This window comes from Danio rerio, chromosome 20 (genome assembly GCF_052040795.2).
Source record: "Danio rerio strain M-AB ecotype USA chromosome 20, GRCz13ab, whole genome shotgun sequence".
Taxonomy (NCBI): Eukaryota; Metazoa; Chordata; class Actinopteri; order Cypriniformes; family Danionidae; genus Danio; species Danio rerio.
The window spans coordinates 7581715-7606392 of NC_141040.1; the positions used below are offsets into that span (position 1 = coordinate 7581715).

The 24678-nt window shown below is 39.4% G+C and overlaps 1 protein-coding gene across 3 annotated transcripts in view; it reads left to right on the top strand.

Moving 5' to 3' along the window:
* The window catches only part of pcsk9 (proprotein convertase subtilisin/kexin type 9), a 37303-nt gene that overhangs the window by 10106 nt on the left and 2519 nt on the right, over positions 1-24678 (top strand). For all 3 annotated transcript variants that reach the window (XM_087297983.1, XM_087297981.1, XM_087297982.1), the window contains 5 exons: positions 7245-7428; positions 12119-12295; positions 15631-15779; positions 17539-17701; positions 19332-19504. In XM_087297983.1, coding sequence (XP_087154109.1) covers positions 7245-7428; positions 12119-12295; positions 15631-15779; positions 17539-17701; positions 19332-19504 — 846 coding nt within the window. The remainder of the gene's footprint in view (positions 1-7244; positions 7429-12118; positions 12296-15630; positions 15780-17538; positions 17702-19331; positions 19505-24678) is intronic.

Sequence of the window (24678 nt, forward strand, 5' to 3'; positions counted from 1 at the left end):
TTCAATTGGCGGCCCGCGGGCCGAACACGGCCCCCAAGGCAGTTTGTTACGGCCCTCCAAATAGTGTGAACAAGACATCAAAAATAAATTTTGTTTAGTCGAAAAACAGCCACTTAAGTTATGAAGTAACGTGCGTCTGTCTGTTCAATACAGCGCGAGCTGCAGAGGCTGCGCAGAGCGTGAGTCACCATTAGCGAGTGGTGCGGACAGCCGAAAACATTTAGATATGTTTTGTAGAAAATGCCTTTTGTACAATGCACTGTAATCGTTAGGGATTGCAATGATTAGCTGATTTCACTTTTAACTGCGCTTGAATTCGTCACAGTTAATGAATCGTAAAGGCTTCCCTAAGCCGCATTTCTGTTGCACTAAAAAGTTATGACAAGTTGTCACCTGTACGCTAGTTTAAAGTACCAAATAGGCTATGTACACTGAGGCTAATACGCACGCACACAGGATTAACTATAGCAGCGGCAGTTTCCCATATCACGTCTTTTCTGCTTGCAAGTTTATTATTGCTAATGTAAGTATGACAATATGTGCGCACAAGCGGAGCAACGCGCTTGTGTCTTTCCGGGCGCACGCAGTAGAAAACATCTCACGTTGAGAGTTGTAAGTGCCTTTCAGAGCAGTGTAAACAAAAGATATTTTAATATTAGACGAGCTAGTATTAAAATGATTATGTATGCATGAACACTGATGGCAACAACAGTTGATCTACATAGGCACTTATCTAATATAAAGCTTCAATTTACATTAGACATGATAACCGTGAAACCATAATTATTCTTCAGACTATATAATTGTACAACCAAAATCTATAATTGTTGCATCCCTAATTATTATGCAGTTCTTAACTTAACATATGAATGTGTCTGAATGTAGAAGAAGCTATACTTCAGCAATGCACTGCTTTAGTTGTGCTCTAAAATACAACATTTGAATGTTTGTAAAACGTAAAATTAAAAAATAAGTCAGTTGGACAATACAGTGATATTATGTTGTTTTAAAATACAATATATTCACATTTTAATGTAGAAAAAGCCAACATGGGTGTCTTTATGAGCACAAATACAGCATATGGGCTCTTATATGCAGTTGTGTCATCACTCATAAGTCGTATCTCTCCGGCCCTTCGTTTGGGATGCTTTTCATGAACCGGCCCCCATGACAAACTAATTGAATAGCCCTGGTGTGGACAGAGCATTCACAGGCCAGGGATGGAAAACAGATATACAGCTCGGGCGCATGATATGTATTTCAGTGTAATTCAGAGATAAAGCAATTTACAATTTTAACAAATACTGACTTTTAAGTTAATTCTTCTGCGATTCTGTGATGTTTTCAAGTTTAGATTAAAATATTGCAGACTTGTGTTATGGCGGATTTTTATTATAGCTTGTGTTTAGGCAATCCCTGTAAAATGAGCTTGATATATTTGTTAATTTAATAGGTGTAAATTTCTGTCTAAAGGTAAAGCAAACTAGTATGCTTAAAGAGAGAGTTCACCCAAAAAGAAATCTGTACTCATTATTTACTATATTCATACATCTACTACATTTCGTTGAACACAAAAGAAGATATTTGGAAGAATGTTTGAAACTGGCAACCATTTATTATAACCAAATGCTATGAAAGTTGGTATTCAAAATTATTCAAATATCATATTTTGTGTTTAACAGAAAAAAAGAAACAAAGGCAGGGAGAGTGAATGATGACATGAATTTACATTTTTAGGTGAACTATCATTTTAATAGGCTTCAGTCAACATACTTGAAACATCTGTTGATTTTTTTTTTTACATTTTTGTGAATTATTTGGTTGTTTATACATTAATGGCACCTTTGACAGACAGCGTTGTTATTGATGCTTGAAATACTAGAAGAAAATCTTAAATATTGAATCAGGGGGCAGAAGCGTTTTTATGATAGTATATACTAGGGCTATTCAATTAGTTTGTCATGGGGGCCGGTTTATGAAAAGCATCCCAAACGAAGGGCCAGAGAGATGACCTGCTATACAAGTGATAACACAACTGCATATTAGAGCCCATGCTGAATTTTTGCTCTTTAAAGGGCAATGAAACCCCCCACTTTCGGTTCAGGTCTACCTCAGATTTTTTTCAAAAGATGCATCATAATGGGCATGAAGCTCCGCGATCAGAGGCAGGAGTGGGCGTGGCCAGCAGAGCAGGGGAGAAGAAGGGAAGCGGACAGCTGTTGTCAGTTAGCTCACAAAATGAGACACAAACCATGAGGAGGCGCATGATTTTAGAGTTTACAAAGTTAAAATGCAAAGAAATAAACTGTAATTTAATGCCCTGCTACATTTGTTATGCATAATTTCCATATACAGATAACCACAATTTAAATCATTATAAAAATAATCGTGTTTATATAAACACTAAATGAGGACTTCTCCCTTAATCCCCTGGTCTGAATGCAGACTCAGTGCAGCAGGTCTTTTCCCTTGTCTATTTTAACCATTAGCTCTGCAGGTAATCTGGAGGACTTAAGCCTGATTTATACTTCTGCGTCAAGTGACTGGCGTAACCCACGGTGCATGCAACGCGCGTGGCTGTGCATTTATACTTCTGCGCGCTGTCTCTGTTGGTCTGCATTAACACCTCCGAAAATGCTAGTTGGCAGTGAGGTGTAAGTGTTCCTCTGTGCCGAGTTTCTTCACTGTTGTTTTGCTTTTCCTGAAACTTCCGGGATGTACAAGTGGCTCAAACTCGCTCATTTTGTGGCAGCAACCGACGGACGTGCAGCAACTTTAACTATGAGGTAAACACAAAACAAAACTTTCCATCCGGAGCTCCTTCACGGGACTCCACACTTGTAAACAATCGCTACATTGGGTTCGCGCCATTCGCGCGGCTCTCGGTCCCGCCCCGACTTGTCAGCGCTACCAAGCCGACCAATCACAGAGCTTGGGCTACGCGTTGTTGCGACGTGTAGTTACATTTTTTGAGAGGTGCACGTCAGTGACGGCCACGGCCACGGCGAAGGGCTATGCGTCAGCGCCGTAGCATATGCCGGTGTTTGACGCAGAAGTATAAATCAGCCTTTAGGCAAACACAGCAGCACAACAATATGTTTAAATGTGAATAGACTCCTGATAAAAGACAACGTTCGCCATTTTCCAATTCTCATACTGCTTTCCTGACAAAAATGCTTGCTGCACACAAACAGTGTTGTATCGGCCCTGACAGCATCGCAGGAAAAAACATGCAACAAACCCCATGGATTATTACCCAGTCATCAAGGTAGGATCTCACAGCTTGGCATTAGGAGGTCTGCCTTGCTTCCGAAAAGCCTGTGCAGTCATGAATAATTAAGAAGCTGGCTCTTCTCATAGGATAATAAAACTCCGCTATGAATAATAATGAGAAACTAACGCGTCATCTTTGCACTTGCAGTTTTGCGCCAAGTCACCGATTTTGATCCTGCCCCAAAAATAATTTTTAACCCGGAAGATGAAATTAGCTGACAAAAGCGCAAAATTATCTACACAAATTTTCCCCACAATTAAAGTTGTTAAAATCTTTAAAAAAAGTACTTGAGGGTTTTGTGAACCTTTAAGACATCCACTTTGGCTTTTTCTACATTAAAGATTTAATATATTGTACTTTGATACTACATAACATCAATTCATTGCACAATAGACTTTTTTTTCTGCAAATATTCAAATGTTGTGTTTCAGAGCACAACAAAAGCAGTGCATTGCTGAAGTAGGCTTCTTCTACATTCAGACACATTCATATGTTATGTTTTAAATTGCAAAACAATTAGGGATGCAACGATTATAGATTTTGGTTGTACGATTATATAGTCTGTAGAATGCTCATGGTGTCATGATTATCAGGTCTAAATGTAAATGTAATGTAAATTCAAGCTATATAGGAAATATATTAGGAAAGCAGCTATTTAGTTTAACTGTTAATGCCATCTGCGTTCATACATAAATAATCATTTTAATAATAATTAATCTAACATATCTTTTGTTTACATTGCACTGAAAGGCACAAACAACTCTGACCATAAGATGTTTTCTACTGCGTGTATCCGGAAAGCCACAAACACTTTACTCAGCTTGTGCGCGCATATTGCATATATTCTTGCATTAGAGAAGATAACTTGCAAGCGGAAAAGACGTGATATGGGAACGCTGCTATAGTTAATCAGGTGTGGGTGTGTATTATCCTGGGTGTTAATGCATGGAACTTTAAACTAGCGCACAGTTGGCAACTGGCCATACTGTAACTTTATTTAATTGCAGCAGTTTATTTTTGTTCTGTACAACAGAAATGCGGCCTAGAGAAGCCTTTACGATTAATTAACTGTGAGGAATTAAAGCGCAGTTGATAGTGAAATCGTTGCATCACTATTGACGATGTCAATGCATAGTACAAAAGGCCCTTTCTACAAACAGATCCAAATGTCTTTGGCTGCCCGCAGCATTCGCTTATGGTGACTCATGCTCCGCACAGCCTTTAACTGCAGCTTGTGCTGTATTAAACAGACGCATGTCACTTCATAACTATAGCGGCCATTTTTCGACTGAACAAAATTTATTTTTGATGTCTTGGTCACACTATTTGGAGGGCCAGAACAAATTGACTCGGGGGCTGGGTTCGGTTCACGGACCGCCAATTGAATAGTCCTGGTGTATACAGTATGAGGGGAACTCACTTCAGAGAAGTTTGGTATTTTTTGTTTAGATGAACTCTGTGTAATGCATAAATGTTAAACACTAGCACAGCTGCTCTGTTTTCATTAGTAGCTATATGGACACAGTTATTCCTGCTGTTCTGTAAGGGCACCCCCTGGCGTGAATAAGGATTTTATTCAGCTTGTCCGCTGTTTTTCTTTCATGCAGATGTTTTTGTGTTCTCTACACTGTAAAAAATCTTGCTGCCTAAAATATTTTAGTTGATTAAAACTTTTCTAGTCATCTCAACTCACATCAGTCAAACTGACTAAAACATTAAGTTAAACTTTGTATAACTAAAAATATGTAGTTGAAACCTGATTAACCCATTAAATTAGTTTAAGTTACCTAAAAACATTTGTTGTTATGACTTTTTGTCATGTTTTTACAGTGGAGCATACTTTCAGAAAACTAAAGTGTTTAATTAATATATTGGAAATTTACAATCTAATTTAACTATATTTAATTTAATATTAAGGAAATGTAAATGAGCAATATCACACGAGTAGCAGTGCAATGTGGCTGTATATTGGCACTTATTGGCGCTGTATGTTAGCACGAAGCCTTAGGCATAAGACAGTTCGACAGTATAATCGAAGTGCAACAGCATAAAAGTGTGTATAAAAAAGAAAATTAAACAAAGAGAGTCTCAAGAGATCACAATATTACCATGATATAAATACACCACTACAACATACAAAAGAGAGATCAATTTAAAAAGTCATTTACCTGTTTAATAATGATTTGATCAGCTGTAGTTTAAAATAAGCAGTTTTTCTCTTAGCATTAATATTGCGATCTCTTTCGCCTACTTGTGGATGAAAATCGTCAACCGCAGAGGCATTGCTAGACATAAAGCTCCACTGGTTCTCAGCTCCCCCTAAAAAAAAAAAAAAAAATTAAATTAAATAATTATTTGATCGATCATCATCATAAAAATGAAAACAACAACAACAAAAAAATGTTTTAAATTAAAAACTGTTGCCTGTAGGCAAATAACAAACTGGCCAGCTCATTCCCTCAGTCAGAGTTTGTCAATTTAAATAATAAAAGGCTTCTGTTATTGGTTTTTCTTTCATAAAGCCTTTTTCTATTGTTTTTTTTAAATTAAATTATTATTATTATTTTTTTTTATAATTTATGATAGCATACTGTCAAAATATAGGCCCATATATGCCCATATAGGGGTCAAATTCTGGACTTTGTCAGAAGGGGGGTGGGTCTTTCTTATATGTATGTATGTATATATATATATATATATATATATATATATATATATATATATATATATATATATATATATATATATATATATATATATATATATATTTATCAGTTGTGTGTTGTTTTAGACCTGACTCATGGCAGAAAATTAGCTTTATTAAGATTTACCTCCCCGACTCATCATCCTTTTTTTTTTTGCTTCAAATTAAAAAATCTATCTATTAGTCTAAATAAGATCACCATCTAAAGTTTAAACTTTAGTCTTGTCGACTAGCAAAACTCACTGCGTGCTGCGTGCGGTTTCAAAATGCATAAGCGGCGCGTGAGCAGCGTTTTTTTCGGCGTGCATGTTCACAACCGGGACTTACATCGGGAGCAGAGCAGTGTCAGGTATGGCTTTTTTTTTGCACATGCTCAGTTTTGTTTATGATTAAACTTCATTGCTTTCATCAGCGTTGGTTCGGTTGCACATTGAGAATATCATCTTTATTCTGGGATTACCACTCTTAATTAACACACTTGCATATAAAAGTAAATCGTATCTCAAAGCATTTACTGGGGCACTGGCAATTTTTACTGGGGCACGTGCCCCAGTAAATGGGGTCTAGCGACGCTCCTGTCAACCGTCTTTCCTCAAAAAATTATAATTATATTCCGTCTCTCAGAAATTATAAATATTTTAAAATAGTCACTATCCTTATAAATAAACTGCAATCTAAACAACTACATTCTCACCTTAAGAAGCCTCAAAAATACATTATGTTGCCGAACAGCAGCAATATTTGCCAAACTGCAGTGTCCTCTGCTTTTGCTGTATGTGGGTGGAGTAATATATGAGGGTGAAGGGGCTGGACCAGCACTGGCAGAATATCACACGGCTATCAGCCAGTCAGATTCAAGAACCAGACAGAACTGTTGTATAAAATTTATTAATAAATCAGTATCAGAATGGGCAGCCTGATCTCACGAGGAAACGTAAGTATTTTAGATTTTGTCAGTTTAGTGGCTAATCGTACAAGTTTTGTCCTACGAAAATGTACGATTTTAAAAAGGAGACACTGCACCCAACCCCACCCCTAACCCCAACCGTCATTGGGTGATGAACAAATCCTACTAAATTGTATGAATTAGATCGTACAAATTCATACGAATTAGCCATTAAATCTAAAAGTTACGAATTGCTGTGAGATTGCGTTGGAATGGGACAATTTGCAAATGAGCCATTGGAATCAGCCATGAAAAATCAAGATCAGTGCATCACAAAAGCATGATGTTTGCTTTTAATGTCATTCCCTCCTGTGCTGCAGGTGATCACAGTAGGTGCTGTTAATTTTGCCGACCAGCCACTGAACCGTGGGACGACGGGAACTAACGTGGGCCGCTGTGTGGATGTGTTCGCACCAGGTGATGACATCATTGGCGCATCCAGTGACTGCCCCACCTGCTTCACCACCAAGAGTGGGACATCGCAGGCAGCCGCGCACGTTGCTGGTTAGCACACATACATGCTAAGTCTATTACGATATGCTACATATTATTAGCAGAATCAGATAAATTAGTCTTATGCTGAGTTCAGACTGCAAGATTTTCAAAGTAATCGTGTCACAAATGTTTTCACACTGCATGACTATGTGGTCTAGCATTTTGTCGCTGCTTTGTTTACACTGTTAAATGGTTTGGCGACAGGGACTTTCACATTAGGATCACAATAGGTTTTCACAATAGGAAGAATCGCCAACAACTTCGTCCAAACTATGTCTCACAGCCAAAAACACGTAGTATATCTTTTGTTACTAATACATAACGAGAAACAAGACTTTATTGTACACAATATTTTACACAATAAACAAAGGTGTTTACTGTTTCACAAATATGATCCAGGCGGGCAATTGGCTTGGTTTCTGAAAAACCACGAAAAGCGTGGTTTCTGATTGCCATTTAATATAATAGACTGATCAGTTTTCTATCATTCATCATAGATGATTACTGTTTATCAGACAGAGTCAATATAGCAGATACTTGTTTGATGGCCTTGCTGAGCGATCTAAATTGGACAGTTTTAATATAATAGATTCATTATAATGAAGGAAATAATAGCGAGTAAATATTTATAGGCAATAATACACCTTTTATGTAATAAAAATCTTTTTACATTTAATAAATGTTTAACATTATATTTTACTCGAGTGACTTAATGGTATTTATTTGCTTAATTTCCTAATAACTTTTTCCTACATTAAATATTATAGTATTTTTAGTAAGTAATATATTATTTTTAAACCATAAAGTACTGGTAATTTGAGGTAATTATAGTAATTATAATTATTGGTAATTATAGTTGCAACAAATTTAGCAATACAAACTAATTAACTGTTTATATATACATAAACAATTATATAATTGTTTATATATATATATAATATAAAATATATATAATATTTACTTCGATTTGTAAATATTTTATTTGTGTATGTGGATACGTGAACAAAGTCATGTGTTTAACCAATTATTTTTATTTACATGATTTGAGTTCAGAAACTGCAACACAGTGGCGCAGTAGGTAGTGCTGTCGCCTCACAGCAAGAAGGTCGCTGGTTTGAGCCTCAGCTTGAGTCAGTTGTTGAGTTTGCATGTTCTCCCTGCGTTTGCATGGGTTTCCTCCAGGTGCTCCGGTTTCATGTGGTACAGGTGAATTGGGTAGGCTAAATTGTCTATAGTGTATGTATGTGTGTGAATGAGTGTGTATGGGTTCCCCAGTGATGGGTCGTGGCTAAAAGGGCATCCGCTGCGTAAAAAAAAACGTGCTGGATAAGTTGGCGTTTGATTCTGCTTTGGCGACCCCAGACTAGTAAAGGGACTAAGCTATAAAGAAAATGAATGAATGAATAAGTTCAAAAACTGCAGAGATATTAAAATGATCGTTACGATATAATAAAGAAATAATGACTAAAATGGAAAACCATAACCTGTTGACAGTCTAATGAATGCCAATCATAGCACGGACAGTCTCAATCGCCATATTTGTGGAATGCAGTAGGTGGCAGTAATGCCTCTAAGGAGTTATATATGGTTTGCCTAGATTTTGTGTGCTAGATCAGGGGTTCCCAAACTTTTCAGCCTGCGACCCCTAATATAACAATGCCAGTGGCTCGCGACCCCCAATATCCTCTGAGGTGGTTAGAAATACAGAAACTTTGCATGCAATGGCGCGCACACACCAATAGACCAAAGTTTATTCTTCATAGATTATTTTTATGTATGTTAGGGCTGTAAATGGCCCAAAAAGCTTAACCTGATGTTATAATATCAAACTGCTGTATCTGAAGCTATTACTCTGTTTTTAATATAATGTAATTACCCCAGCGATCGCAATTGAATAGAACTAGTATCTATTAGCTACTATATTAACTATATAAAGTAGTATATAGTAACTATAAATTACTATTTTTTCTAAAAATAAATAGATTTTTGGAAATCAACAGGCGACCCCCTTTCATTGTCCCATGACCCCTCAGGGGGTCCCGACCCCCACTTTGGGAACCACTGTGCTAGATTGTGTGTGCCTGAAACGTGTGTGGTTCTGCGGGACTGCAGCTGGATATTATTGGCTCTCATTGGCTGTAGGTAATTGCCAATGTTATTTTCAGTCAAAACTTATTTCATGCTATTTGAATCGCCGACAGCTCCAGATATCTCACTGGCATCTGTGACTCATCGTGATTCTCTCAGATCACCTCTTTAATAGTTCATACTGTGCGATTGTCACTCACGTGCACAAGCACCGATTTGCCTCTGATTTCAGGTATTTGTCCGCGATTTCTCAAAACCTATCGGCGAGTCAAAATCGGGGCTAAAATCATGCAGTCTGAACTCAGCATTAGGCTGTTTACACTTGTGTGTTTTCGTTTTAACAGTGTTTTAACACTACATGAGCAAGCACACATGACAGAAATGATAAAGTCGCTATAATTTTACAGCTGAAAATATGTATGTACAATTAATAGATCAAACACACATTATAATGGCAGTAGTTATGGAAAGCATCAAAATTTGATTAAAGCTAAACATTTGGAATGAATATTCATAGTAGTTTAGCAACCGAACATCACATTCAAGCTGAAACTAACAATCAACAATTGCGTTGCACCTTGTGCCGATTTGCACCGGGTGTATGATAGTTCCCTAAAACACAACTACTGGGTTTTAAATTAAAACAGGGTCTGCAGTATTTTCAAAAGTCTTCAATTTTGATGATTAAAATCTAAGTGCAAAACTAACAAATCGAGCAATTTTGTGTTTAGAAGACGTCCAATAGACATCTAAACAAGGCTAAACTTGGGCTGTCACTAAAAATCCAATAGACATTGAAAGATTATGTGCATTTTAGTTCAGTTGCATTTACATTGATTAAACTCTGATGTGATATGATGGGGTGACCTGTGCCTCAACTTGACTGTGTGAACTAAATGACCCTTTTACAATCTCAATGGGTATTAGCAAAACAACAGCAGAAACATCTGATAAGAGGGTCCTGCTGAGTCTCGTTAACAGATGGTTTGTTTGATGCTAGTATAAAGTACTGTCTCACAGACAGCACTTTGGGTTAAGTTACTTAGGCCCCGTTTACACTAGTGCGTTTTAGTTTTAAAACGGCGTTGTAGAATGAAAACGATCCGTGTCCACACTCGCGTTTTACCCAGCGTTTCTGAACAGCTCTCCGTCCACACCAAAACGCTGAAAACGCACATCACGTGACCACACAGACACTCTCGAGCAAGCGCTCCAGCATTTCTACCCAGATGAGAGCTCTGCTTGTCGGACTGCTCATCAAGCATCTCCCGCTGGATCTAATCTCACTATATTTGCTGAACGTGATATTTCATTCATGTTGTTGTCTTTATCTAACGACATAGGCCAATTCCCTGACTTTGGTCATTGGAATCTATTAAGTTACTTGTTCACGGGTAACATGTTTTGGTTAAGCGCAAAGATAAGTTAATGATTAATCCAGGTAGGCTACATTGACTGATCGCTTGCCTTTATTTCCTACAATGTATAAACTTATTGTATGTTATACTTTTATAATTATCGATTATTAAAACTGATATTCAGCAAAAGAGAGGGTGCGTTTTGTATTTTCACTGAAATTGAAAGGAGGCAGTTGTTATCGGCTCCGTTTTGTTATAAATATGCATACAGTGAAGATGACGCTCATATATGCAGCACGGCGCCTCAACATTTCTGCTGTCTGTTAAGTTGCTAATATTAAAAAGAAAATAGGCAGTTCCTTAAATCATGTTTACATTTTATTGTTGAGAAAGTGAAACAACGTAACCAAGGTGATGTAAATGAAGTTATACAGTACACTGTTCCCTTTGAAGATTTACCCGTGTCCTCGGTATGTTTTCCATATCAAACTGAGAAGAAGAGATGCAGCCTTGATCAAACTTGCGAAGTCTGAACTTACAAGGAGAGGATGCGAGACTGAACTGTGTGTGGGCTACTTAATATTGAGGAAAAGCCCCAATCAGAGAGGCGAATGTCTGCAGCCCAGCCTCCGTTTTCAGATGTCTCCGTCTTTCCCCATCCACACGGAGATGGAGCAGCAGCGTTTTAGAATGAAAACGGCCTCTCCAGCGTTTTCAAAAAGCTCAGTTTTCGGCGCTCGAGAACTCCGGCGTAGTGTGGACGTAACCGTAGCAAAACTTGTGCGTTTTCAAACTAAAACGCACTAGTGTAAACGGGGCCTTAGACTGACGGGTTAACATCACTGATAAGGAACTGCACCATTGTCTTCAATAAAGTCTTCTTTCTGTAAGAACTTTGGTCAGTTTACTTATTTTATGTATTAGAGTAATCTAATACATTGGCGAGCCACCCAAGAACGGTTAAGCCAAATACAGCAAAATCTAACAACATCTAACAATAGCTTAACTATAAATAGTAATAACTAGACTAGCCATCAAGTAGACAAATGAGACAGAATTCAAATTGATTTATTCTTGTGTATTTGATAACTACTAGTTTTGGACTGTTGTTAGACGTATATTAGATTATCACCAACAGTCATAATTTAATCTTGCTGAAGAGATCTATGTTTAGACTTCTTTTAAAGACAAAAAATGCTTGTTGGGTAGCCTCAGTGTGTCAATGTTGTCATCTGCTCTGTGTGTGATTTCAGGTGTAGCAGCAGTTCTTCTGAACCTGAGGCCAAACTCCAGCTCTGCTGAGGTTCTTCAGCAGCTCCGCTATCATTCAGTCAAACAGGTCATTAACCCAGAGTCTCTACCAGTGATGCACCGTCTCACTACACCCAACATGGTGGTGGCTCTGCCTGACCCAACATCCACACTCACAGGTGAGAGATTACCAGCAGAGTTTCATAATGTGTAAAAGCAACCACGTTAATAACATGGTTTTAAATAGGCCATTGCCCTAGAAAATGAATGAATGAGTAAATGGGGGATTGCAATGAATACCATTATAATGTAATCAGTGTTGTTGTGGCGCTTGTTTAGGAAAGCATCACTATTGTTTTTTGGGGAAAAATTGATGTAACAATTTTTTTAAATGTTAAATAATCCTGTGTTGTCATTCCCCTGCTAATATTGATAATTATTTGTACACAGCAAAATGTGGTACAGTATGGTTAGCTATTTTAGTACTTCTGTGTAACGTACTGTCCGGAGGTAAAATTCCATTTGTCACCTCATTTGTTTATCTGGGTTCAGTCTACAGGACAGTTATGATAACCTGGTGCCAGGGAGTCTGCAGTGAGAATCCCTGGGTTTCACCTTTATATTTACTGCACATTTAGCAGACTGTTTCAGCTCTCACTCTCTCTCAATTCGAGCTTTCTTTCTGCTCGGCAGTGAAAGAAAACAGGGGGGAAAACCCTCTTCGCCTTACCTCTGCCTACACAAAGACATTCCAAAGAGAACCCCCCCCCATCTTGACACACAAACATACACACACATACACCTTTGAAACTGACCCAGAAATCTCACAATCCAACTCTAAGTAAATGTTATGTGTTTTTAAACTTTTATTTTCTCCATGACTTTCTTCTTTTTATTTATATATACCTGTATATGCCCTTTTCAAAACACTAGACAAACTAAGAATGCCTGAATTATGTTTATGTACTTCTAAAAGTGTCATGTCTGGTCTCATTCTGTTCCGTACATAATCCTACAGCTCATGATCTAGGAGGCATGATCTAAATTATACGGCTTACATTCTTTAATGCCCTGAGTAAATGTCTCTTTGTATGTTTCGGGAGGACCCTCATCAGCGGTCCAGAGACAAAGAAAACCTCCTGCTCAAAACTTTGCCATGAAACCAATGCTCAGACAGTAGAAAATGGTTGTGAATTCACCCAAAGTTAAAACCCAGTTTCTCCCTAGAATCAGAGCAGAAAGGTCCAAAAAAGAAGGTCTCACAGAAGTGCCCCTGAGGGGGGCAGACCGTGCATTTGTACCCACATAACTTGTCTACGTCTTCCTTTTTTCCGGCAAATTAAACTCAGTTAAATGTTTGTCTAGCGTATCCTTCAATTTGCATTGCAAGCTACACACATCAAAAAAGGACTTCTTAAAGGACTCCATCTTCCAACGCATCAGAGAAAATCGCACAAAGAAAGAAAGACCCACTAAATCCAGGTATTTAGTTATGCATTGCCGTGCCCCTTTATAAAAAAAGCTGTCTTTATAGTCTTGGTGGTTCTTAATAGTTCCGTGGAACTGAGCTAGATTTTACCTAAACTCTTTTACTTCCTTGCTTGCTTTCTTTTGTGTTTTTGTTGTTATGTTATGTACGTCAATTTGTTATATGTTAGACTAGGCAATAAAGGCAACGCAGAAGTGCAGTGGGTAGTGCGGTCGCCCACAGCAAGAAACTGGGTCAGTTGGTGTTTCTGTGTGGAGTTTGCATGTTCTTCCTGCGTTCACATGGGTTTCCTCCGGGTGCTCCAGTTTCCCCCCACAGTCCAAAGACATGCAGTACAGGTGAATTGGGGAGGCTAAGGGCCTACTCACATTATGCCATAAGTACTGTGCCCATGGATCATTTCCCGGATCGTTTGAGAAATGTGAGTGCGCTGAATCGGGCTCAAGCACGGTTCACTTGGCCGGCCCTGGCCCGGTTTGAAGAGGTGGGCCTGAAAGCGAGACGTGACTTTTAAGGGACTGTTTCATATGGATTTATTAATCATTCTTACTGTTCAGTGAACGCAAACTGCCGTAGTTTATTAAAGACACAAACCCCTCACTGCACGACAGCTACGCACCTTCTGCAGACCTCCTCATTCCTGCAGCACGAGAGCATTATGATTGAGCGCCAAAAGTGGCGGATCTGTTCGGCAAAATATCTGACTGTGTGTCACCGCATCCTTAAGGACTGTTTTGCGAAATATTTTACTGCATGTCACTGCATATCAAACGACTGACACGATATAACTAGAGAAATCTCCACTGTGCTGCTGAGTGAGAGAGCGGTTCTCACTGAACAGCACAGCAGCGATGATGTAAGCGTGCCGAGGCCCGATTGTGCTGTGAGTGCGGGCCGTCGGGGGAGACGGGAGGGGGGACAAGAGTGCTTTGGCCCGGTTCGAGGCAACTGTACATAGTGTGAGTACGGCCTAAATTGTCTGTATTGTATGAGTGTGTGTGTGTGAATGAGTGTGTGTGGATGTTTCCTAGAGATGAGTTGTGGCTGGAAGGGCATCCGCTGCGTAAAAAAAAGTGCTAGATAAATTGTTGGTTTATTCCGCTGTGGCAACCCCGAATTAATAAAGGGACTAAGCCAAAAAGAAAATGAATGAATGAACTAGTCAATAAATCACGCTATAACCACGTTGGACTGTCTTTGTTTCGCCTCACAGAAAAAGTCACTTAAATGATAGATTTTGCTACAAGTTGATTTTAAGTTTACCAAAACTTGTAAATGATTAATCTACTTCATAAGTAGTAGTTATAGTTCCCTTTCTTAATAAAAAAATAATTACAGAATCCGCTTAAATGAGCGGGTGAGGTCATTGTTATATTTATTTAGTCAAATTGACTATAAGTACTTCAGAATATTAATAATCAGTAATAACTTATTATTAATGATCATTAATATTCATAAACTGAGCTAATTTCGCTACATCTGACATTGGAATGATAATAAATGTGTACCATACTGTACTGTACCGAAACACACAGCTCAATGGAAATTAACTTATAGTGCCAAGTGAGAATTTCGTAGAAGCATGTGGTTTTACACATCTGAAGAAGGTTTCAGGCTGTGTAAGAAAATATCCCATAATGACATAAGAAGAGTTGCACCCCAGTGAGCAACAGCTGCCTAAATTTGACTCATTGACATAGAATGGGGAAGTGATGGCCCATATAAGTTAGTGGATCTTATAGGCTATCCGTATCAATGTCACTGAGTGTTATTATTACACAGCAATATCATAGAGACTTGGGGTGGACTCATTTGACTCCGATCAGTCTCGCAGGATCACCATGTAGAGTACCCTAGCAACACAAACTTGAAGAGGAATATCTTTAAATCGAAACATCACAGAGGCATAGGGTTTGTTTATGTCATTCATACTGGCAAGCAGCCTGTAATATCATCATGGCAGTGCTTAAGTGTGGTTTGGTATAAAATAAAATGATTTGCTTTGTGTTGTGTTTTATCTTACAGGAGAGGATCTGCTTTGTAGGTCAGTCTGGTCTGAAAGATCAGCTTCTCCAGTTTTCTCCACTGCTGTTTCTCGCTGTCGCTCCACTGAAGAGATGCTGAGCTGCTCCAGTTTCTCTGATAATGGCATGAGAGCTGGAGAAAGAGTGGAGGTAGGAAAAAATAGTTTAAACGGTCAACCTTATTTATAATCAGGGGTGGGTCTAGAAAAAGCATTGCCAACCCATTTATTCACTTTCCTTTGGCTTATTCCCTGTTTTATCAGGGGTCACCACAGCAGAATGAACCATCAATTACTCTGGCAATTTTTTTACTCAGCGAATGCACTTTTAGTTACAACCCAGAACTAGGAGTACAACCCTCAGTGCTGGGAAACATCCACACACTCTCTTATTCACACACTATTGCCAATTAAGTTGATCCAATTCACTTCTATACCACATGTCTTTGGACTGGGTGAAACCCGAGCACCCAGAGGAAATCCACACAAACATGAGGAGAACATGCAAACTCTACACAGAAAGGTCTCCTGGTGAAGCTGGGACTCAAACCAGTGACCCTCTTGCTGTGACGCAACTATGCCAATACAGTGAATATATAACTCAGTTTCCTTGACTGATTTACAGCAGGGGCGCGCATCATTGTAGGGACATAAAATTCTGTATACCCATTATTAATGACTGAACAAACAACTCTTATGAACTGCATTGTTTTAGTGAATAATGCAGCCACAGCCCCCACATTTCTCCAAGTTGCCAGATATAGTCATTATTTAAGCGTCACATCATTGAACACATTTTTATAATCAAGTAATGTGGACTTTAAAGGGCACCTATGATGAAAATCAACTTTTATAAGCTGTTTGGACACATCTGTGTAGGTATTGTGTGTCCACTGTCATGTTGGAGCGATGTTAAGACAACAAGTCTCTTTTTAAATTCCCTGGCGTTAAAATAGGATCCAAATCCTAGTGATTTTGAGGCCCACCACTCTGGGATGTAGAAGTATGGTTTTCCCTGCCCAATAAATTGATTGACAGGTGCCCTATTTTCTATAATAACATATATACACGTCAACACAGCATTTTAATTGCAAATAAATTAGGATTAACATATCTGTAACAACTATCTGTGAGTTTTAGAAGCTTTATAAGTTTAAAATGTGTAAATGTTTAAAACAGAGCATGTTTAAAACAGAGCATGTTTGTAATAAAGACAGTAAAATCGCCATCTAATACTTAACTGCTATAATCACCCTGGCCACATTGTCAGTAAACACAAGCTTTTGTTAGCTTTATCTGTGTAATATTTGGTAACACTGCATTGATGGCACCGACAGGCAGCAATAAAAAAAAAACAGATATATACTATATTCAATAGAATGAACACAATGTTCATCATAATATGTAAAACTGTGTTAAACAGCATCAAAACAGTAGCAGAATTGGCCACATACAAAAGAAATCAAAACACAAGCAAGGGTGTAAACAGATTACTTCTCGGGTATGTTAGTTATGTACAGGTACAGGTAATATTTTTTATTTTATTATTATTATTATTTTTTTATGTAGCATCGTGGTTCTGCGAGACATGACATTTTGTTCCACTGTACATCCACACAAGTAGCAGAATGAAAATAAAGCTCAACTGGACCTTTCCCAGTCCCATTCCCCACTGTGTGCCCAGTTTCTTGAGGTGGCTGCTTGCTAGCTACAACTAAACCGCAAAGTTATTAAAGCAGTACATGTTTAGCATTCATTGAATCTACAAAAAAGACAGCAATGATGCTTGCTTCAGTGTTGCCACCACTTATGATTTTCACGCCACCCCAATGACCCCATAAATCGTTTTCTAAATTTGCAGAATAATTGCTTTTCAACAGAGAAATGTCTAGTAATTTCTTTTCTGACAGGAGAGAGATGGGCAGAAAGAGTGTGTGGCTGTAAATGTGAACGGAGGGCCAGGAGTGTTTGCAGTCGCTCGCTGTTGTACAGGGCACAGAGCTCAGTGTCAGATGTTGGAGGGTCCAGAGAGAGGAGCAGGTGCTGAATGCCCACCAGAGCACCATCTGACAGGTGATACTCTCACACTGCTCTCACACTGTAATATTCAGGGTTAGTAGATGGTGGGTTTTAGTCAGTTACCACAAATACTGTCTGAAATTGTCCATGTAAATGTTTTTTTATCAACAGTGTCAATCGTTAAAGAGATAGTTCAACCAAAAATAAAAATTCATTTATTATATACTCATCCTTGACTTGTTCCAAACAATTTTTTGAAGTTGTTCTGTTAAACAAAAAAGAAGATATTTTGAAGAATGTTGAAAACCAGTAATCATTGACTTATTGCATATAAAATTAACCTTTTCCTACTATGGATATAAAAAGTAAATTAAATGTATAAATACAAACATTTATGGGCTCGCTGCATGTCTAAAACACTCAATAAGAGGTCCCCACCTACTGACTACTTAAGCCAATCAAACAAATCATGGCGTAAGAGGCATGTTTGGTTCAATTAGGTTTGCCATGACTTGTGATAATGTGATACTAGTATTAAGCAAGATCATTCTGAAGACAACCTAATGTTGTGGCCTTGTCTTATGTTGAGGGAGATATCAGTTGTAAATGGTCTTTTGCCATGTGTAAACAAATCTTCAAACCACAGCAGCTTATGTTTTAAAAGCCAGAGAAAAAGATCTATTAATGAAAGTTTTGTGAATGCATATTTTGGGATTATTTTTAAATTTGGTAACACTTTATTTGGTTACAACTAAATTTAAGGTGTCTATGTCACAGTGTAATTATTTTAACTACTGAGTAATTAATAGGGCCAGACAGAATCTGTGGACTTTTTTGCTATTTCTATATTGAAATATTAATAACAATAAAAATTAATAATATCTATTTATTTAATATTTGGCTATTTGCTATGACTTATGCGGAATTGTTTTGGAAGTATCGCAACTAAAATGTAATATGTGAAATAAAAACACCTTTTTAACTTTTATGTAATATTTACAATGCAAATCCAATTGTGAATAAATCATATAAACATTTTCATATGTCAATAATATTTTAAAAATTATTTTAAAAAATGAATAAATATAAATTAGCAAGTGAATAGACAAAAAAAAAAAAAAACAAGAAAAAAAAAACCTGGATTTGTGCCGGCACAGATTCTGTGTCAGATGAGTTATTATTGCTTAATTACATGTACTTTCTACTGTATATTGTTGGAGTTAGAATGTGGGTTAGGTATAGAGTTAGTTGCATGCAATTATGCATAACTAATATAGTAAGTGTATAGAACGTGTAACTAAGCAACCTTAAAGTGTCAACCTTTATTTTAAGGTGTCCTTGTTACACGTTCCATACTTAAACCATACCTAAACATGCATTCTAACTAATCCTATAGTAAGTACATGTTATTAATTAATGTTACTCATTTGTTAAAGGGATAATTCAACCAAAATTGAAATTTCTGTCATCATTTACTCACTAAACCTTTGGTTGCTGGCACAGACTTCTATAGTAGTTTAACAATCAGCAGTCTTCAAATTATTTTCATTTTTGAAGAAATTAACTAATAAAGGTTTAAAAACCACATGAAGCAATTTTGATGTTCAGGTGAACTATTGGGTTAAGTTCATTTCTCTTTACATTTTAAGCACATGATATATGACAGGCTTCACCTTTCCTGCAGGCTGCAGCTTTTCCTCCTCATCTGGAGAAGCATCAGACTCTGATCGGCCTCTGCATGGTAGCCGCAGGACATGTGCTGCTAAAAAGGGTATGATGTCATATGCCTTCTGCTGCCACAGGTCCACTCTGGAGTGCAGACTGAAAGAACACCACCTCAATACTCTCAGCCAACAGGTGATATTTACACTACTGCTTTTCAGTCTATCGCTGAAAATGATGTGTTTTTGCTGTTTGGTAAAGACCTATATCCACACTACACAATTACCTCAGAGGTTACAATAGGTATAAATTTCTCACATAACTGTGCCCTATATATTACACTATCCGCTTGTTAAGTGTGACGTCACGTAAATGGGCTTCCTGGTCCAAGCGCTCCATTCAAATGTACGGGGAGACTCATAATATGGTAATAAAAAACGTTTACAAAGCGCTTTAATACTTTCGAAAATCACGATTGCAATATATATGTCCATGCCTAATATCTGAATGGCCAGAAAGGGATTCACTTTTATATAAATTGTTAAAATTGTGATATTTGTGATGCAGCAAGCCCAGAGATTGTCGTGTACACTATGACTTTATATAAAACTCACTTTAATGTGTGATATGAATAAAAAGTGATCATAAACAAATATTTTCCCAACTTAAATGAGTGGTGGCTTGGACCCGGAAACAGTATTACATACGTCACCAACATGTCACCACTTAAAGGTTCAGGACACCCCGGAGAACTTTTTTTTTTTATATTAACAGATTTGTGTGTGTTGAGCATCAGTTAAGACAATGTAAGCACCTGTCAGCTTTAATTGTGGGGGAAACTGGATAATTTTGAGCAATTGTCAGCTAATTTCAGCTTCCGGGTTTAAAATGATTTTTGGGGCGGGATCAAAATCGGCGACGTAGCGCAGTACTGCAGGTGCAATAATGACGCGTCGGTTTCTCCTTATTATTCATAGCGGAGTTTTCTTATCCTATGAGAAGAGCCGGCTGCTTAATTATTCATGAGACCTGCCAGACCTGCCAGTGTCAAGCCCGAGCTGAGAGACACGGAAACCACGGCACAGTATTTAGCCGTTCATGAAGGCTCATATGCGTTTGTTTCCATGATCCACGGGGTGTGTTGCATGTTTTCCCCCGCGATCTTGTCAGGGCCGATCATACATCAAAGCTGTGTGTGTGCTGCAAGCATTTTTGTCGAGAGAGCAGCACGAGAATTAGAGAATGGCGGACGTTGACTTTTATCAGGAGTTCGTTCACATTCAGACACATCGCCGTGCTGCTGTGTTTGCCTAAATCCTCCAGATTACCAGCAGGGTTAATGGTTAAAATAGACAGGTCAGGAGACCTGCTGCACTAAGTCTGCTGGATACGGGGATTGAGGGAGAAGTCCTCATTTATAGGGTTTACCTGAACACACTTATTTTTATAATGATATAAATTGTGGTTATGTGTATATGAAATTACGAATAACAAATGTAGCAGGGCATTAAATCACTGTTCATTTATTTGCATTTTAACTTTGTAAACTATAAACTCATGTGTCTCCTCGCGGTTTGTGCCTCATTTTGTGAGCTAACTGACAACAACAGTTGTTCGCTCACGTTCTCCTCTGCTGGCCACGCCTACTCCCGCCCGATGCTCGCGGAGCTCCACGCCCATTAATCATGCATCTTTTGAAAAAATTCTGAAGTAGATTTTAACCGAAAGTGGGGAGTGTCATGGCCCTTTAACAAGCGGATAATATTAAAACACAAATTGTAATGGTTAAGATAAAAATCTGAAAATGTAAGAAACTATTTTTGGTATAAAACTGAATAGGCTATACAGTTATTAAATAAAACCAATTATAATAGTATTTACTATCAACAGTATACTTAGTGAAGTTTATTTATAAACTATTTTCGAGAGGATCACGTGCTTATGATTGCTTGCAGCTGGTCCCACATTATTAAATTTATGATTCACTAATCAGATGATTCTTAAGCCAATATAAATACCCTAAGTTCCATTTAACAGCCATCTTTGTTTTGAAGAATCCCCCCTTCCACCTCTACTCCTTTTTTGCTAGATGGGTGGCAGTGTGGCCCAGTGGTTAGCCCTGTTGCCTCACAGCAAGAACGTCACTGGTTCTAGTCCTTACCAAGCCAACCAATGTTTCTGTGAAGAGTTCAAATGTTCTCCCCATGCTCAAATGGGTTTCCCCTGGGTTTTCCAGTTTCCTCCCACCATCCTAAAACATGCAACTTAAGTTAAAAGGCACCATAAACATGCACATAGTAAGTAGTTATCTCTTAAGAGCAATCAGGATCTGTTCATTAGCTACAACAGCAGGGGAGTTCTCGAGATCGAATTGAGCTCAAATTCCCTTCTCGCCTTATAAACGGGAGGGAGTCCTGGGCTTGAGGAACTTTTGAGCTCAGGGCTCTCTCCCGGGACAGTATGCCAAACAGGCTTTATAATCAAACATCAGGTAAGTGTGAACTTTTGAATATCTTGTTGTAATCAATAACATTTAGAGAAAGAATAACTTAGGTTTAAGTGATCTGCAATACTTACTAGTATTCGAGTATATAAGAAGAGAGTAAGATGTACACATTATAATGTGTCATAAACAACTTAGGTCCAGCTTGTTTGACATTTAAATGACTTGGCTAATTTAATTAAAGCTAAACCACTTAATGTCATAGTTTTGCAGTTTTTCTACACAATTATGCTTAATTGAAATGCCATTGTGTGAATATGAATTTGCCAGCTGCGTGTTGTTTTTATGTTACTTTCATGATGTGCCGTATGCAATAGTTTCCCCGTTGGACAGGGAACTTCAATACTATAAGTGGATTTAATCCATGTATGGAGATTTCATTCAGAAAGCCAATCGTCTGAAAGAGTATGTAAATGGGCCAATGAAATGAAATGCCAAATGAATTGGCAGTGTCAGCTTGTGCACCTGATGCTTGTTGCAATCAATTTAGCATAAAAGCAAAGCGAAAGCAAGAAAATGCAACCTTTTCACTTCAGAGACTTCTACAGCCTTCTAAAAGAGTTGATGAGGGTTCCTCCTGCTGATATCCAGCGATTTCGAGCTAACGAGAGCAGTCTTCCAGTCCAGAGTGTGTAAATGTGGCGGCAGACGGTTGAGCTGGGCTTCTACCTTGCCTGGTGTTCTTTGGGTCCGGTCCTCTAGAGCGGTGCCTATAAAGTTGCAAATTTCACTAAAAGAGCAACACAGTCATGCGGCACGTCCTTTTCAGGATGGCGATCTGACCGTGCATTTCTGGATGCGGTGGTTTCCTGTCCTCGGATGATGGGCACGAGCACTGCGTTGCATGTCTAGGGGTCCAGCATGTTAATGCGGTGCTCGCGGGCAGTTTATGCTGTCATTGCGATGCCATGTCTATTGCGCAGTTAAGATCACAGCTAGCCCTTGCAAGTGGGCCAAGACTTCGAATCCTCTCATCCCCTTCTTCCAGGAGGTGCACAGTAGGATCATGCAGTCTTGGAGGGCACTTTTGCGGAATTGAACCCATTGCGGAAGACGATGTCCACATTAGTGGTCCAGGAGTGCCACCTCTGGCTAAACTTGGCTGATATGTTTGAAGTCGACAAAGTTCACTTTCTTGACTCCCCCATATGCCAGGCAGGCTTGTTTGGCGACACCGTCGGTGAATTCACCCAGGAATTTAAGGTGGTGAGAGAGCAGTCTGATGCGATGGGATCCCAAAAAGAGCGGTGGGTCACGGTCAATGCTAGATCTACGCATTTTGAACCGCTGTCTGCACAAGCTGCTGTTCAGAATGCTCACGCAGAAGTGCATTCTACGGTACATTCGTCCACTGGATTGGTTTGCAGCGATAGACCTGGAGGACGCGTACTTCCATGTCTCCATTCTTCTCCTTCAGGCTTCGCTTATCTCGACGACCGGCTGATTTTAGCCCACTCTCGGGAGCACTTGATTATGCACAGAGACAAGGTGCTCCGGCACCTCCACTTGTTGGGGCTTCAGATCAACCGAGAAAAGAGCAAACTCGCCCCCATGCAGAGGATCTCTTTTCTCAGGCCGGACTCGGTCACCATGACAGCGCGCCTCTCCGAAGAGCGTGCTCAGCTAATGGTCTGAGAGAGTTCGACAGCGAAATAGTAGTCCCACTGAAATTATTTTAGAGGCTCCTGGGGCATATGGCATCCGCAGCCGCTGTTCCGCCACTCAGATTCCTCTATATTATACCACTTAAGAACAGGCTTAAGCACGTAGGCACACACAGAGTCACTGTTACTGCGCTGTGTCACCGTGCTCTCAGCCCTTGGAACAACCCCTCATTCCTAAAGGCCAGAGTGCCTCTAGGACAGGCATCTAGTCATGTTGTTGTTTCAAAAGATGCTTCCAACACGGGCTGGGGCCTGTGTGTTGCTGAAATGCAGCTGCACGACTGTGGACAGGAACCCAGTGGCATTGGCATATCAATCGCCTAGAGCTGTTGGCAGTGTTCCTTGCTCACCGCCGTTTTTTTTCCGGTGCTGGAGCAGCAGCACGTGCTGGTCAGGACGGACAGCACTGTGGCGGTGGCATATATCAACCTCATCGGGGGTATTCACTCTAGCCGCATGTCTCAGCTCGCTCGCCGTCTGCTCCTCATTTGCGGCTTATATTGCTGTGTGCCATTCACATTTCAGGCAAACTCAACCATGCAGCTGACGTGCTCTGACGGCAGCCTTTACGTCCCGGAGAATGGAGACTCCAACGCGAGTTTGTTTGCTTCCCCCGTAAACGCACATTGCCATTTGTCTTTTTCCCTGACCGAGGGCTCTCTTGGCAAGAATCAACTGACCCACAGCTGAACTTGGGGCATGCGCAAATATGCGTTTCCCTCAGTGAGCCTGCTCGCGCAGTTACTGTGCAAGGTCAGGGAGGATGAGGAGCAGGTCTTGCTAGTTGCGCCCCTCTGGCCCAACCGAACCTGGATGTCAGAGCCCTCCCTCCATGCGATGACCCTCCCCTGACAGATTCTTTGAGAGGGAACCTACTCTCTCAGAGACCGGGCACCATCTGGCACCCTCGTCCCGATCTTTGGAATTTCTTAGACGCAAGGTAGACTTAGGTAACCTACCGACTGAAGACAGCTCTGCTGGTCATGTTGGCATTGATTAAGAGGGTCAAGGACCTGGAGGCATTTTCGGCCAGTGACTCGTGCCTGGAACTGGGCCAGCTTTCTCTCACGTTGTCCTGAGAACTCGCCCGGGATATGTGCCCAAGGTTCCGACCACATTGTTTAAAGACAAGGTAGTGAGCCTGGAAGCGCTGCCCATGGAGGAGGCAGACCCAGCCCTTTCATTACGTTGTCCAGTTTGCG